The sequence below is a fragment of the Carcharhinus amblyrhynchos genome, chromosome 21, assembly GCF_965287045.1.
Source record: "Carcharhinus amblyrhynchos chromosome 21, sCarAmb.v2.hapA, whole genome shotgun sequence".
Taxonomy (NCBI): Eukaryota; Metazoa; Chordata; class Chondrichthyes; order Carcharhiniformes; family Carcharhinidae; genus Carcharhinus; species Carcharhinus amblyrhynchos.
This window is the reverse complement of record NC_137344.1, coordinates 33,184,029-33,201,824: the sequence shown is the minus strand read 5'-3', so window position 1 is coordinate 33,201,824 and position 17,796 is coordinate 33,184,029. Positions and strand designations below refer to the sequence as shown.

The following is a 17,796-nucleotide window of genomic DNA, read 5'->3' as shown; positions in this document are numbered from 1 at the left end:
AAAGCCCCAGTCTATCCAGCCTTTCCTTATTATTCAAACCCATCAAGTCCCAGTAGCATCCTAGTAAATCTTTTCTGCACTCTTTCTAGTTTAGTAGTATCTTTTGTGTTATAGGGTGACCAGAACTGCACACAATATTCCAAGTGTGGCCTTACTAATGTCTTGTACAACTTAAACAAGATGTCCCAATGTGCTGACCAATGAAACCGAGCTGCCGAATGCCTTCTTCACCACATGACTTAAATGTTGGAGACATGTTTGGGATATTTGCCAATGACACAAAAATTGACTATGTAGTTGGTTATATAGAGGATAGCTGTCGACATCAGAATGATATAAGTGGTTTGACTGAGTGGGCTGAAAAGTGGCAAATATAATTCAGTTTGCGTAAGTGTGAGGTAATGCATTTGTGGAGGGTAAACAAAGCAAGAGAGTACACAATAAATGGGAAGATATTGAGAGGGGAAGAGGAATTCCAGAACTTGAAATGCATATCTACAGGTGCCTAAAGGTGACAGGACAGGTGGATAAGGTGATAAAGCATATGGAATGCTTTCCTTTATTGGACAAATATAGAATACAAGAGGAGGGATGTAATGTTAAAACGTTGGTTAAGCCATAGCTGGAAGATTGTGTACCATTCTGATTTCCACATTACATAATTGCTCTGGAGAGAGTACAGAGAAGATTTATAAAAATGTAGCCAGGGCTTGAAAATTGTAGTTATGAGGAAAGATTGGACAGACTAGGATTATTTTCCTTGGAACAGAGGAGGTTATAGGGTAATTTAGTTAGGTGAAAAACATTGTGATGAGCTTATGTAGAATAGAAAGACATGTTTTCCTTCACGGAGACAATTACAAAGAGCACAGATTTAAGACGAGTTGTAGAAGGATTATAGGGAGCATGAGGAAAAGCTTCTTCACCCAGTTAATGGTAGGCGTCTGAAATTCACTGCCTGGTTTGTTGGTCATTTAAAAGGTACCTAGATCTCCACCTGAAGTGTTGTAATCTGCAAGGCTTTGAACCAGGAAAGTGGGATTAGAATGGGCAACCAATTTCTTATTTTTTTCCTCTTTGGCCGACAAAGACATGATGGGCTGAATGGCCTCTTTCTGTCATAAATTTTCTATGGTTCTATGGTTTTCAGACCAATATCTGGCGTTCAAACTGCTGAATAGTGAGAGAGGAATTGGAGTATAGACCAAAGGCTGGATATAGGGGATCAGTGAAGGTAGCTTGGAATCTATGTAGAAGGATTATTCTATCACTGAGTGCATAGAATGAGAGATTGCCTGCATCATAATCCAGGTAAACTCCAATCCGCTCACACCTAGTTGATGGAAGGTTAACACCTTTACCTCTGTGCCGTGTCGCAAAACGGAGCCAGTTTTCTCCATTTGGGTAAACACTTAGGCACCAGGACATGGCATTCTCACCAATACAACAGGACCGCTCTGCCCCCTTTCTGCTCATCCTCCCGTACACAATCCCCACTTTGGCCAGGAAGTTATGTGAGTAGGCCTGACCATGGACCTCCCAGTAAAATTTGCCGCAGGCCATTCTCTCACTGCACAACACCTGCCACAAGCTGTCGAAGCGCTCAGGGTGGTCGGGGTAGGCCTGTGACTCTGGGTAACATTCTGTCACTGTCTGATTCTCATCTGATAGACGGAGATAATTGTTCACTGTGTTAGAATCAAAAGTCAAATTCACAGCATCTGCAGTGAGAAAGAGAGAAAGAGCTGGGCTGTCACAAACTCCAGTTGGGAAATTGTTCACAAAATCAATGTTATATGAATAAAATACCTGTATTCTTATACTATTTTCTACTTTAGATTATTTCCACAATTAAAAACCCTTCATTTGAGAAACTATAAAATGTGGTGCCTAAACATTTGGTGGCCAATGCAGACTCAGTAACAACTTTCAGAAGGAAATTGAAGAAATATTTGAATGAAAAAAACATGGACAATGGAGAAAGAATAGGTAGGGTGAGTGGGATTAATTGGATAATCCTTTCAGAGATCCAGTATATTCACAGTGGGCTGAATGACCTCCTTCTGCGCAGTATGTTTCTACAAAAAAGGCTGACCACGTGTTTGGATGAAGGTCACCACAACAATCCTAGACAGTTGAAATGGTTGCAGTTAGATTCACTTTATTACCCAACTGGTCTCATTTTATCACTTTCTGACCCCAACATTGACACTTTCTGTGCCAGACAACCCACCCACAAGCAGCAGTAATCAGATTTACCTTTCTAATGGCCAATTAAGGCATATTGTTAAGGCCAACTGGAGGCAGCCTCCCAGCAGCAGACTGTTGTGGGGTCAGCTCTCCAGGATGGCTTCTGGACCTTCCCTGCCTAAAAAGGTTCAAATGCAGCAGCAGACAACCCTGTGATGTCTTTCCCTCTCTACTATCATTGCCTAGTTGCTGAGGGCATTTTTTTATTTGATTTGGATTTTACAACAGTTGGAGTAAAGATGCCTGTATATCTGAGCGCCCTCTCACTTGAAAGGCCAGCTTCTGCCTGGGAGGTGGGAGCTCCACTGGCCCTCCAGCTTCAAAGCCTTCCTGCCATCCTTAGTTGGCTGTCAAGCCCACTCTGGACACTAATTGGTCAATTAAGAGAAAATCACAGTGGAGTGACTGTTCTCCAAACAGTACGGACTTCTGACCCCTACTTGAGCCTATGGTGGGGGTCTGAAGCCCACAAGGAAAAATTCTGCCTCTATTCTACATAGAACATAGAACACTACAGCACAAACAGGCCCTTCGGCCCACAAGTTGCGCCGATCACATCACCTACCAACCTACAGACCTATCTATAACCCTCAATCTCATTAAACCCCATATACTCATCCAGAAGTCTTTTTAAAGACCCCAGTTCTTTAAAGAACTTGCAGATATTTTTAATTAGGGAGTTTATTTATTTTTTCTTGCTAGTTCCCTCCCCTCCTCTCCTGAAGACATTGGTTCCTGACTCATGACTAAAAAACAGCTCCATAGATATTGACTGTATTGGAATTTATAAAAATAGAGGCCAGGGGTTTCAACTCCCATTCTTTTCAGGTGGGTTTGGACACAGGAGGGGAAGATCTTGAGAGACCCAAGTTGCGTCTTACATCGGCAAGAAGTCTCGCTACAATTGTCCCCTCCCCCTGCCAGTGACGTAACAGGTTTCCCACTATGCAACATCAGGAACCTCATTTCAATACAGTATCATGTCATTATCAGGCCTCCCCACAGCAATCACCCCCCCCACCGCACTCTCAGAAATCTAAGAAATTATTGTGCAAGATTAAAGCGCATAGGATTGGGGGGAAGTGTATTGAGATGGATAGAAGACTGGTCGGCAGAGAGGAAACAAAGAGTAGGAATTAATGGGTGCTTTTCAAATTGGCAGGCAGTAACTAGTGGAATGCCACAGGGATCAGTGCTGGGACCCCAGCTATTCACACATATGAGGGAACAAAATCTAACATCTCAAAGATTGCAGATGACACCAAGTTGGGTGGAAGGGTGTACTGTGATGAGGATGCAGAGATTCTTCAGAATGATCTGGGCGAGTGGGCAAATCAATGGGAGATGCAGAATAATTTGGATAAACATGAGGTTAGTCACTTTGGAAGCAAAAACAAGAAGGCTGATTACTACCTGAATGACTATAAATTGGGAGAGGAAAGTATGCAGCGAGTGGGACCTGGGTGTCTTGTGCATGAGTCACTGAAGGTAAGCATGCAGGTGCAACAGGCAGTAAAGAAGACAAATGGCATGTTCACCTTCATTGTGAGAGGTTTTGAGTACAGGAGCAGGGATGTGTTGTTGCAATTATACAGAGCCTTGGTGAGGCCATACCTAGAGTATTATGTGCAGTTTTGGTCTCCTTTTCTGAGGAAGGATGTTCTTGCTCTTGAGGGAGTGCAGCGAAAGTTTACCAGGCTGATTCTGGGAATGGTGGGACTGATGTAGAGGAGAGATTGACTAGGTTAGGATTGTTTTCACTGGAGTTCAGACAGATGAGGGGGGATTTCATAAAGACCTACAAAATTCTAACAGGACTAGACAGGGTTGATGCAGGGAAGATATTTCTGATGGTGGGGGAGTCCAGAACAGGGATCACAGTCTGAGGATTCGTGTAGACCATTTAGGACGGAGGTGAGGAGACATTTCTTCACCCAAAGAGTGGTGAGCCTGTGGAATTCATTACCTCAGAAAGTAGTTGATGCAAAACATTGAATGTGTTCAAGAAGTGGCTAGATATAGCACTTGGGGCGAATGGGATCAAAGGTTATAAGAGATTAGGCTATTGAGTTGGATGATCAGCCATGATCGTGATGAATGGCAGAGTAGGCTCGAAGGGCCAAATGGCCTCTTCCTGCTCCTATCTTCAATGTTTTCTATGCCTACCCACAGCAGCATAATATTACAATGGCACAAATCATGACAGCTTTTAAAAGATGGGAACCTGGTGAACTCCAAGTCACCGCTTCTTCACAGCTCCACAGATATTGACTGGTATTGGGTGAAGGGGATACTGACAAGTTTTCCAATGACACAAGGATTGGAGATACAGTAAGTAGTGTAGATTGGAGCATAAAATTACAAAGAGACATTAATAAATTAAGCAAGAAGACAAAATTGTGGCAGATGGTTTTCAAAGTTGGCAAGTGTGATCCATTTTGCAGCAATAAATGATAAATCTGATTTAAATGGTGAAAATGGCACCTTATAGAGGGGCAAAGAAAGTTGGAGGTTCAGGTACATGGATCATGAAAATGTAAATGTAGGGATACACAATATTCCCTCCGAGCTGTGCAGGTAGTGCAGCTAAGCAGCAATTGGGAATGTGCCATTTCAGGTATAATGAACAATGGGGCAATTTTCCCCAAAACAATCAAAGTTGCCAAGTATGCCTGTTTTTTGGGTGGACTTAGCGGGATGTATTTCCAGTACTCTGTGCTCCATGGAGTGCCACCAGGGAACTCTCCCCCAGGCCAGTTCTCCCCCCGCCCCCCCCAACCTGGCAGCCCCAACTGCCCCACATGGCCGGTCTGACCCTCCCCATATCCAGCCCGACCTCCTCCTTCCCAGTGGCCAACTCCAATCACCCTCCTCCCTCCCAACCCCACTGATCCCAAATGCAGAATGCATAGTGGGTCCCCAACCCACCACCATTTGGCCCTGCCTCCAGTAGGCCCTGTCCCCTTAGGCCCCGCCCCCTTGGCCTTGTCCACTGCCAGGCTGGTAGTGCCAGAGTGCCATACTGGCAAAGCCCAAGGGGCAACTCCATCGTCCCCTATCTCTTGGGGCACCTCATTGGCCTCTATCCCCACCAATGGGATGATCATACCTGATCCTAATTGATGGGGACCAGCTTTAACTCCCCTGGTGGGAATCTCTCCTGGTAGGCGGGGGTTGGGGGGAGGGGGGGAATGCAGGCAGGGAAACATTAGCAAGCCCGGACGATATCGTCATGGGCTTGCTAATGATATGGAAATTAGAATTTCGATATTGTAATCAGCCTCACGCTGAGTTTTGGCATGAGGCCGATTATGCTTAAAAAAAATGCTTGGGAAAGTCATGATCGGTTGGACACCAGTCGCAGCTTTCACTACAGGTTCCCTGCTGACATTTCCCGGCCCACTACCCTACACGAGCAGGCAGTGGGCCAAGAAGATCTTTAAAATGCCCACATGTGTGGCTGTGCACCAATCTTAAAGACAGTACACAGTGAAACAAGCTAACTTCACACAGCATACTAAAGTTAGAAGGCACAAAACAAAGTCAAAATGGATGTAATGTTTGCCTTTTTAACTAATAGAATATAAAGAGGGAATTTTACTACCGATATTCAAAACCCTTGTTGGACCAAAGCAAGGGAATTGAATACAGTTCTGGGCACAATACCTGAGAAAGGATATATTAGCCTTGGAAGGAATGCAGCACAGATTCACCATAATGTTACAAGGGTTCCGAGGATTAAATTATTAGGAGTGATTACCAGAGTACTCCCTGGTATATAGAAGATAATTTAGTTGAGGTTTTTAGGATTTTGAAAGTAAATAATAGATTCGATTAAAAAAATTTCTGCTGGTAGAAAAGCCACAAGGGCACATGACCTTAAATTCAGAACCAGGCCATTCCTTTCAGGAGAGAAGTTAGGAACATGTCTTCATACAAAAGGTGGTAGAAATATAGAATTCTTTCCCATCAAAGAGCAATAATTGTTAACACAACTAATAATTTTTAATATGAGATTGATAGGTTTTTACCAGCCAAGCGTATAAAAAGCATATGGGGCAGTCATGACTTCATTATATGCTGAAACAGGTTGGAGGGGCTGAATGGTCTCCTATTCTTTATATCCCAGGAATACTGAATTTCCCGCATAATTTACTGATGTCTAAACCATTAACTTAGCCTATGATGGATGATAACGTCACAAACATTATGTAGCCTGTTTGTTAATGTCTCATGTGGAGATGCCAGCGTTGGCCTGGGGTAGAAACAGTAAGAAGTCTCACAATGCCAGGTTAAAGTCCAACAGGTTTATTTGGTGGCAAATACACTGCCTAAATGATGCTCTGACCTGCCACATTCTGTACAACTGCTAATGGTTTTGTGCAGAGTGAGTTAGTTGTGTGAATTCACCTGCTGTTTACTGTGCTTGTGACAGTGGAAACCATATATCCTTCATTGTTTATTTTTAAACAGAATAGTGCATATGGCACACAAAAAAAATGACTATAAAAAGAGAGGACTAGATTGGATAGCCCTTGAAATTAGGCATGAGGATTGTGTTGCACAGTTACCTGCCCGCTCATTTCCATGATTTTGGCAGTAAATTATCCTGATAATTTAGCAGAGAATACTCACAGGGTAGGAAATCCTCTCTGGTCTCCAGGTGAAGCAGAGAAACTTGTGGAGAGGGAGTCACTTTGGGGAGATTCCCGTCTGGTTCTATGTAAATGAATATTGGAAAAACAGAGGGAAGATTTAATAACTTCATTGTCTGTTGTTTGTGTCTTACTTCCTTCTTTGTTTTGTCCCCGTTCTCCCTAATTATCCCTCTTTCTGATTGTCCTGAATGCAGTAATCCACCAGAATGTTGTTCAGGCGTCAGATGCTCCTCCCCTGATCATTCTATAGCTGTGAGTAATAGAGAAGGGGAATTGTCACAACTGTATTGCATCCTTGGTGCAGGAGGTACTGAAGTCACTGCTGCCATTACTGAAGAGAAGTGAATGGAGACTAGAGTCAGAGGCAATGATGGGGGACGGGGAGCAGAGAGGTAATGGGGGAAGAGGACTTGTGTTACGATACAGGCAGCTGAGTTTTGGATGAGTTGAAATTTATGTGGGAATAGTCAAGCTTGGAGGTATCAGAGGCATGGATTAGAGATTCATCACCAGATGGATCAAGGTTGGGGCAGATGTGAGTGATGGTGTGAAGTGGATGTAAGCTGTCTTTGTGATGGTGTAGCTGTAGGGTTGGAAGCTCAGTTGAGATTGTGAACAGTCTGATTCAACTTGGGGTAGAGTCTGGAATAGGGAATGGAATCAGTGGCAATGATATGGAATTTATTGTGGGCTAAAGATGATAGGTTTGGTCTTCCCAGTGATTAGTTGGAGGAAATTGAAGAAATTTGGGGGCCGGATTTTTGTGAAATGGGGATAAATCTGGAACCATTTAAAAATGGCAGGCAGGCAAGATTCCAGGATGCCAATTCTTGCACTCCTGACTTGGCCAACTTCATTGTGGGGATAGATATCTCCTAACCCCTCTAGTAATTTTCGTAAAGTCAGCCTGCTTCCTCGTGGCTACTGATTCATGGACCTTCCTGGAATTTGGAAGTCAGTCTGGATTTGATAACCTTTTGAAAGGTAAGTTTAAATGATGGTGCCAATTCAATGCCTCAGCCATCCCCAAGGCCCTTCGTCATACTCTCAATGCCACCTCATGTCCCTTCTTTACCCATTCACCCAGTGTACTTTATGTACATAACCAGTGAGTCAGATAATAACATTGGCTAGAATGGAACTGCTGAGGAAAAAAAAATCACAAATATTTGTTGGAAAAAAGATGGTTTCCTACAACCCTATCAAAGTGTCAATCAGATAGACCATTAAACTTCATTCCTCTTATTTTTGTCTAAATAAACATTGAGACATTGACAAAAGAACAATTTATTATAACAACTTAAAGGTATCAATCAGGGAAAGTCAACAATTTACTTCACTTTTTAAAACAGAGTCCCTGCTGAGCTTCATGCCTTTGCTGGCCTGGACTCTCAGCCCAGCATTCATAATGAGGATAGGGTATTTAAGGGTTAGGATATGGACGAAGAAGAGACCCTTTGGGGAACTCACCAACACTTTGAATTTATATAGAACTTTTAAAATGGTAAAATATCCCAAGTGCTTCACAGAAGTGCTATCACACAAAATTTGTCACTGAGACACATAAAGGGATATTTCGGCAGATGACCAAAAACTTGGTCAAATAGGTAGGATTTAATGAATTTCTTAAACTACAATAGAAAGGAAAGGAAATTCCAGAGCTTAGTGCCCAGACAGCTGAAGGCATGCCAATCAATTAAAATTGAGAATGCTCAAGCAGCCAAATTTGGAGAAGTGGCAAGATCTCAGAGGGCTGTGGCGGTTATAGAGGTACGGAGGCCAGAACTGTGGAGAGATTTGAAAACAAGGATGAGAATTTTAAAATCAAGGTATACCTTAACCAAGATCCAGCATGAAGGTGATAGCTAAATGAGACTTTTATTCATTCATGGGATGTGGGTATTGCTGGCTAGGCCATCACTTATCTCTCATTGCTAATTGACCTTGAGAAGCTGGTGCTGAGTTGCCTTCTTGTCTATGTGGTGTAGGTACACCCAGAGTGCTGTCAAGGAGCAAGTGCCAGGATTTTGGCCCAGCAACAGTGAAAGAATAATGATATATTTCCAAGTCAGGATGGTGAATGGCTCAGAGGAAAACTTCCAGGTGATGGTGCTCCCATGTGTCTATTGCCTGTGTCCTTATGGATGGTACAAGTTGTACGTTTCAAAGGCGCAAACACTCTTGGCTTGCGATTCTACAACCATGACCCACAACTTTTCTGGCGGGTCGGGGTGGGAGATATGTGTCGCTGGCCTTGTTCTTGGATTTGCGCATGCGCCGAGAACCTATGCGCATCTCTCAGAACAGCCGCCAGTCAGACCACGCTGAAAACTGGCGGGAAGGTAGGTAAATAATTTGAATCTTTTAAAAACATATTTTAAATGTGTTTTCAATCTAATTATCAGGTCCCGAATGGAAGAGTACTTAATTCAGGAAGGATTTAAACTAGCGACCCCACGTTTGGGGAACTAGCGGGAGACCTGCCAGAACGAAGAGGGGGGAGCAATTGGGGCCCCCCCAGGGGGTCGGGCAATGGGGAGGTGGTGTCCCCTGGGCAAGGGCATCATGGCAGTGCCAGCCTGTGCCCCATAGCACTGCCCAAGGGGCAAAGTGCCCATGGGAGCACCTTGGCACTGCCCACTGGGCATCAGGCAGTGTCAAGGGGTCGGGCCTATTGCAGGCAGGGCCTAGGGGCAATTGGAGGGGGTGGGTGTCCCGCTGCCACTCTGCAGACAGGATCGGTCTGGAATGGAGGGGAGACAGCGATTGGGTTAGGCTGGAGAGGTGTGGTCTGCTGGGGGGAGAGGGGGACTGCCTCTGGAGTAGGGGGGGGGGCAGTCTGCTGGGGTGGGGGGGATCGCCACTGCTGGGGGCGGGGGGTGGGGGTTTATGCGCTCCAGGGCAGGGCAGGTCAAGGTTGGCCTGGGAACTGTTATGGGGGCAGCAATTGGACTACTGGGGGAGCGGGAGCTGGAAGAGCAGCACTGTGGGAGTCATGGGCTAGCCAGCGATCGAGCTGGCCAGCAAATGCGCAGAGTTCCAGAACTGTCAGACTCCAGCATGAATAGGCCCCCCGCCCCCCCGGGTTTTTGATGAGATTCACAGCTGGGACCTCTGCAGTGCACAAAGTGCGGAGATTTGGGTGAGAAGCTGAACTGAGAAAACTGTGGATCTAGAACAGTATTCCCACCAATTCAGCACTTTTGGGAGAATCGTGGCCTTGGTGTGAGTTTGATTCCAATGGAAAAATTTTGAGGTTGGGAAGAGGGGTCATTGCAGGAAATACTCTGCTCTATGATCCAATAGGTGAAAGTGAATGTAGCTGAGGGCAATCTGATAGAGGAGTTATGTTGGGGAAAGAAAGTTGACCTTGTGAAGGCTGCAGAAGGCATCAACAGGGGTAAATCATCATGGACACCAATTTGAGATGTCAAAAATAAATGTTAAAAGTGTTAAAGATTCTTAATATTGCAAAATATAATTTTTATGCATTTAAAGCTGTGACATCAAAGTCTAATATTAACAAAACTTTGTACAAATTTTATAAAATTAATAGCAGATTTTCTATCACAATTAACAGGCGAACTGACTGACTGACCCTTTATTTGGTTGTTTTTCAGTTCTTTTACAGCTGCTCTAAGGTATCCTATAACCAGTGCTGAGAGGTCGAGTACTGCTTTACTGGCGCAGGTGAGACAGACTTCAACATCAGAGCAGAATGCAGGGATGTCTCGACTTTGCAATGGTGCATTCAAAGATAAAGATTCCTAATAGAAAACAAAACTGAGCAGAATCTTGAAAATATCACAGACACATTATAATATAAACAATATACTGTGTGTGCTGGAAATCTGAAATAAAAGCAAAATATTCATTCCGTAGGGACTGTTACTTTTGTGACACCCTGGACACTTCTCCATCACGGTCCTCACCACCTTCACACAGTGCCATCCCATGCAATTGTAGAAAGTGTAATATCTTTATCTCCTCCCTCCTCATTGTCCATGAACCCAAACACTCCTTTCAAATGAAGCAGCGATTCACTTGCACCTCCTTCAACTTAGTCTAATGTATTCACTGCTCCCAATACAGTCTCTACATTAGGTAGATGAACCATAAGCTCGGTGACCACTTTGGGGAATACCTTTGTTCTGTCCACAAGCAAGACCCCAACCTTGTCACTTGCCAATCAACATCTTGCTCTCATGCCCACATTTCTGTCCTTGCAATTTTCAGGCGAAGTCCAACACAAACTGGAGAAACAGGACCTCAGCTTCTGAGTAGGCACTTTATAGCCCTCTGTACTTAACATTGAGTTTGATAACTTCAGACTATGAACTCTCTCCTTCATTTCATTCTTTTTTCTTAATCTCATTTTTCCCCTAATCCCCTCCTCCCACAAGGCCATATGTAACTTATTCTTCTATTTTGCTTTCACATAGAGCTGACTACTAATGCATTCTGCTATCTTACCTTTGTGCCACTATTAATACCTTCTCTAGTCTTTAACATTACCATTAACACACCCTTTACCTTGTGTCCATGACATCTTTGTCAAATCTCTCCTGAGCTCCCACCTATCCCTGACCTTCTGTTTTACTCCATCAACTTTTAAAACAGTTTTCTACCTCTCTTCAGCTCTAAAGCAGAGTGTTAAAAACGTCAAACATTAACCCTCCTGCTTCTCTCTCGATAGATGCTGCTAGACCTACTGAGTTTCTGTAGCATTTTCTGTTTCAATTTCAGAAACACACTACCTGCTCCTGGTGTCCATGAGGTACTGCCAAGTACTGGCGTCTGAGTGGTACTGCCACTCCTGGTGTCTGAGATCTGGACCAATGTCGGTCATCAAGTGTAGGGATAATAGATGCAAGTTAGGACACAGGCAGTAGAGGTTTAGATGAGTTTAAGTTTACAAAAGATGAAAGGCTAGATAGGAGATGGACATTATTACAGAGGAGGAAGTGGTCCTAATGATGGAGAGGACATGGGCCAATTAGTCAGTCAAGGGTCAGATAGGATGCCCAGATTGGAACAGCCTGGTTCAGCTTGAGGCAGTTTCTCAGGTCAGGGATGGAGTAAATAGTGGTGGAGTTTTTTGTGGAGATATGTCTTCAGTCTTTCCAATATTTAACTGGAAGAAACTGAACTCAAATTAGTGTCGGACAAGCAATGGAGGGGTCAAACGGTGATGGTGAGGTAGGTAGAGCTGCGTATTGTCAGGACACAGGTAGAAGTTGAGCCATTCATTGTCTGTGGCTGAAATTGCCAAGGGGCAACCTTCAGATGAAAAACAGAAGGCGGCCAAGAATAGATCGTTGGGGAGCACCAAAGGTAATGAGGTAAGCAAAAAGAGAATCTACTGTTGAAAATCCTCTAGTTACAACTGGATAAGTAAAGGTGGAACCAAATGAGGGCAATGTCAACAAGCTGAACATGGAGGAGAGTATTTGAAGAAGATTTGTGTAGTTGACAAAGATTGAAACAGGTTGATATACCCCTATCCCTCATTTTGCCTTAACACAAGCACTTCTGGAAGGGAGCAGTGCAGAAACTCTGACCGCGCTCTCTGACCTGGGGCACTCTAAACTATTGAAGACTCTTATTGTTGCCCAGCTGCCATTAGCTGACACAGTGCCAGTGACCAAAATGTGTCCAGGTAGGCATGACTCCAGTAACTTGGTATAAACTCAGTGAGCCAGTAGGGAGATTATCCTCAGTCTTTATCTCTGGTTATTAGATGCACACAAATTGATCTTTGTCATAAGGCTGTTATTTTATTTAATCAGTAGATGTTTGTTGAGCAGATGAATCACAGAATCCCTATAGTGCAGAAAGAGGCCATTTGGCCCATTGAGTCTGCACTGACCACAATCCCACCTTATCCCTATTACTCCACTCTGCTCGTCCCCCTGACAATAAGGGGCAATTTAGTATGGTCAATCAATCAAATCCGCACATCTTTGGATTGTGGGAGGAAACTGGAGCATCTGGAGGAAATCCATGCAGACTGTAAGGCTAGAATTAAACCCAGGTCCCGGGCGCTGTGAGGCAGCAGTGCTAATCACTGTGCCACCATGCCACTTTGCCAGGAAGACATTCAGTATTTATCACTTGGGTATAATCATTACCTGCACTAGCATCACATGATCATTGCTCTTTGATAAGGTTCTCAGTTGCTGCTCTTTCTCTCTCAGCTCATCACATTTCTGTTCCAGTCGGTGTCGGATAATGTCAGCCTGGCTCAATGCTGCCCGCACCGCGCTGTCTACCAATCCAATCACTTCTTCCCCAGCTTGTTCTATGGCTTCTGTCATTGCAGAGAATGTGCCTCTGATTTCACATCCCACTTTGAGTGAAGAGCTCTAACAGAGAATAAGACACAGGTCAATAACAGTCTGACCACATACAATACTGACAACCAATGATGTACCTCAAACCTCAAGGACCTACTCACCATGATCGAGTCAATGGTTTGTTCCAGAAGTCTGATCTCGGCAAGTGTTTTCCGTGTCTCTGCTTCTGCTTCACATCCTTTTTGGAGAAGTTTTTTCTTGAAAGTAGGAAGATATGTTAAGTTAATGGTGAACCATTGATAAGAACCAGCCTGTCCTCATTCTGAGATCCCAGTTCTGTTTTTATAATATTGATAGCAGGAATAAGCATTGGTCAGAATTCTGGGGATTGAGCATCCAAAATCATGAGAGCAATCGAAGAGAAGCTGTTTCTATTGGCAGGAGGATGGAGAACCAGATGACACCGATTTAAGGAAATTGGCAAAAGATCCAGAGGTGATGCGAGGAAGAATATTTTTACACAGTGAGTTGTTAGGATCTAGATTCTATAATGTACTGGAAGCAGTTTCAATTGTGGATTTCAAAAGTGAATTGTATAGTAAGCTGAAAATGAGAAATTTGCAGGGCTATGGGGAAAACGCAGAAGAGTGAGACTGATTGCTCTTACAGAGAATGGGCTTAAGTATGATGGGCCAAATCCCTTACTAGGGATGGGAAATAAATACTGGCCAGTCAGAGGTGCTCATGTCTCATGAATGAATAAAAAAATGTTTCTTCTGTGTTGTAACCGTTCTATGTCCTATTCTATAAGATGCTTGACCTTCATAGTTCCTTCTAATTTTACCCTCTCTAATGATGAGATCGGCTGATAGTCAGGCATAGTTCCACAGGTGTCATGCATTCTCTCCCAGAAGGCCAATTTACATGTATGAGGAATTTCCTGACAGAGAATGATAGGTGGTTACCATGGCCAGCATCACAGTCCTTGGTGATCCTGCGGCCACTCAATATCCATACATTATAAATATTAAGCAGGGAAAGCTTGGAAATTATACTTCTATTGGTCTGTCTGTTGTGAGAAAGTAACTAGAATTAGGAACAGACTGATGGAGCACCAGCACAGAATCTGAGCTGATCAAAGAGAACCAGGTGAAATGTGAGAGGTAGGTCATATCAAACGTACTTAGATGAAGGAATAGAGAAGTGTTGGAACTGATAACACTAAGTTAGGTAATGTAGTAAAAATTGCAAATGAGAGTTGAAAGTTCCAAAGAGACATTGATGGGCAAAGCTGTGGCAGATGGAGTTCACTTTGGTCATGTGTAAGGTCATTCACTTTGGACCTATGGAAGATTAGAGTCAGAGCTGGATTTACAGTTAGTGGGGGCCTGTGCTTACTTTCATTCTGCCCCACACCCTCACTTCACCCTGCACTCCCTCAATCTCTCCCAACTCTCTGACACTCTCTGTCCCCTAACATACTGCACCACCACCCCCACCCGCAAACACCTATACCCTCCCTCTCTCACCTTGTCTGAGGTCCTCCATCTGCTGTGCTGCCTTGCTCTGGCTGCTCTGCTCCACTGCTTCACCTGGGGTCCTCTGACCACTCTGCTGCCTTGTCAGAGAATCTCCATCTGCTGTCTCCCCTGCGATTCACTACCTCATCTGGAGTCTGCCTTCTGCCTTGGTTGTCAGGAGCTCATTGCCTCTCTCTTGACTGCTTCTGGGGTTTGCTGCCTCACCTCACCTCCCCTCCCCCCCAGGTGCTGGCTGCGTCTCCCTCATGGCCTAGTCTGGGGTCCAGCTGTTTGAAGTTTCCTTCTTTCTTACTGTAGCTTACCTTTCCTCCCAGACTGACTCCTCCCTCCATTTGTTGCTGATGGCTAATGCAGAGAGGTATCAGCCTGTGATTGGATGAACAGCTTTACTGCATCTTTCAAGTATTAGCCAGGCCAGCAGTGTTCGGAGTCTACTTGCAATTTAGGGTCCTCTGTCACTCGGGCCCTGTGCCAAGGCACAGTATTTCATTGTTAATCCTCCCCTGATTTTCCAAATGGCAAGAAAGGGTCCGGAGAGACACAGAGATTTAGGGCACGACCTTACAAAAAGAATCCTAAGTGTTGAATGAGCAAGAAAAGGGAGCAAGTTGCGCTGGTTTATTTGGCAAGCTCTGAGTCGCAATCTTATGGTACAGTGCAAAAAAGTGCCAGGATGCAACTCTAGCCAGCAGAAGAAGGGGGAAGGTCTGAGCTCTCCAGGGAAACTGACTGTTGAGTCTTGGGGCGCAATTGTGTGGGCAGCCCAATCTCCCACCTGCCCGTTGGACATCGGAACCCCTCCCCATAACCACTCCAGGGACCCTCATCCTGCCCTTCTCTCCCCGATTGCTATCCGAGCAGAGTTCCCTTCCCTTGCCAATCACCACCCCTGCAGAGTTCCCTCCCTCCCTAATGCCACCCCTCCAGAGTATCCTCCCTCCCCAATCAGCACCCCAGCAGGGTACAGATTTTCCTCCCTCCCCTCTCCAGAGTTCCCCTCCTTCCCGCTGATTGCCCCCTGCAGCGCTCCACCTGCTAATGACCACCTCTGCACTCTGATTGCCACCTCTGAAGATTTCCGTCCCTCCCTCCCATCCTTGCAGATCTCCCATTTTCTTCCCCATCAAAGCTCCACCACCACAAGTTCTGGCCTTACTCAGGCCCCACTCCCTTGGAACTGCCCCAGCACAGTTACGGTGCCTGGTGGGTAGTGCCAGGGTGCCACACAAGCTACGTGGGCACTGCCTGGCCCCACCCCTAACTGCCCATGGGCTTCAGTGTTCTCCGACTCCCCAGTCAGGACATCACGTTTGGTGTGCTGCTAGTGGAGACCATCTGTGATTCTTGCCGGTGAGAAGCTTGACCAGTGAGGACTAAGTTGAATCATAAAATCTTACAGCACAGAAGGAGGGCATTCAGCCCATTGTGGCTGCACCGGCACCTGAAAGAGTGAGTCCAGACGATAGCATCCAGAACTCATGAATGTCATGCTAATGATATCATTAATATTGAAACTGGCTTTGTGCCCTTTCGTGTCGACTAAACTGGGCTGGTACGATCGGGGAAGGTGAGAAACTCGGTGCATTTCTCGTTTTTGGCTGACCATATCGCCTTGCCTTGCCGAAAGTCAGGCAAGACGAAATCATAAGATCACGTCCTTATGGTTCTAAGTGCAGAAATCGCTACAAGTTAATGGATAGGTATAAGAATAATAAGAAGCTAATAGAATGTTGGTTTTTATCTCAAGGGGGGTGGAAATTATATTACAGTTCCACAAAACTCAGTTTGGACCCCAGCTATCTGGAATAACTGTGTGGTTCCAGGCACTTTATCTCAGGAAGAGCATACAATGCCAATTTACCAGAGACCAAAAGGGTTAAATCATGAGGCTGGGTTGCTTGTATTGTCTTGATTATAAGGATTAAGGAGGGGAGATTATGATCTAATTGAATGCTGGAATGGGTTGAAGGACTGAATGGCCCATTCTTAATCTTACATAAGAGTAGTCTAATGTGACTTTGGACTAGTTCTTTTCCGTAAAATAATACATAATGGAGGAACACCCCCAGCAGCGAGCTCACCTTTCTATCAGCCCCCTCCTCCTCCACCGTGACTGTCTCATGGTTCCTGTGTTCCTTTGTTGTACACACTGAGCAGATGAAAGTCTGATTTGTTCTGCAGAACAAGTCAAGAGATTTTCCATGAGCCGAACACCGTCTCTGGCTGAGCTCCTTCACCGGCTGGGTCAGGCTGTGGTGCTGGAATGCCACATTCTCTTGGTGTGGCTTCAAGTGGAATCTGCAATAAGAAGCTAGACATTCCAGGCAGGATTGTGCTGCCTGTAACTTGGCGTGGGTGCAGAAATCACAGGCCACATCGCCTGGGCCAGCAACAGAGTCTTCAGCAGAACTCTCCTTGGATAAGTCAAAGTCTTCAATCACTCTACATAGGACCAGGCTTCTGAAGAGCTGAGGTCTGGGAGTGAACTCATGTTGGCATTGAGGACATCTTTCACCTCCACTATCTGTGTCACAATCCCAGCAACTCTGAATGCATCCCAGACAGAAACTGTGTCCACATGGGATTGTGACAGGATCCTTGAAAATTTCCAAGCATATTCCGCAAAGCAGGCTGTCCTTTGAGAGAAGCACATTCACAACAGACATTTTGTAGCAAACAGAATAGGGGTCAACAGCACTGGGATTTAACAGATTTCCAACTAGTTAGGCACACCCATCAAGAGCTGCAGATGGTGTCAGGGGTGGGGTTTCACTCTAGCCACCAATAAATTAATTCTAACATCAGAAATGTACAACTTCAATTCTCCTCCAGGAGGCATCAGTTATCTATGAGATGAAGGGTCAGGAATTCAGCCTTTCCCTGGGATGTGATGACTGTGAGGCAAGATAGCTACAGTTGAAATAATTCATTATCTCCTGTTATTATTTGTACTTACTTGACATTCTGCCTCCCTAAGCAACACTAAAAATAGCATTTGAAGGAAGGGATATCCTAAACAGTTTTAGAGACAATAAAGTACATTGAAGCAGT

The 17,796-nt window shown here is 44.8% G+C and overlaps 1 protein-coding gene across 1 annotated transcript; it reads right to left on the bottom strand.

Moving 5' to 3' along the window:
- Positions 1-1,146: 1,146 nt before the first annotated feature.
- Positions 1,147-17,411, bottom strand: LOC145356581 (tripartite motif-containing protein 16-like). Its single transcript, XM_080209357.1, has 6 exons — positions 16,827-17,411; positions 13,366-13,461; positions 13,040-13,273; positions 10,507-10,675; positions 6,886-6,969; positions 1,147-1,721 (listed from the first exon to the last, which is right to left on the bottom strand). The coding sequence occupies exons 1-6, from the start codon at positions 17,409-17,411 to the stop codon at positions 1,147-1,149; spliced, it is 1,743 nt and encodes a 580-aa protein (XP_080065483.1).
- Between the last annotated feature and the right edge of the window lie 385 nt (positions 17,412-17,796).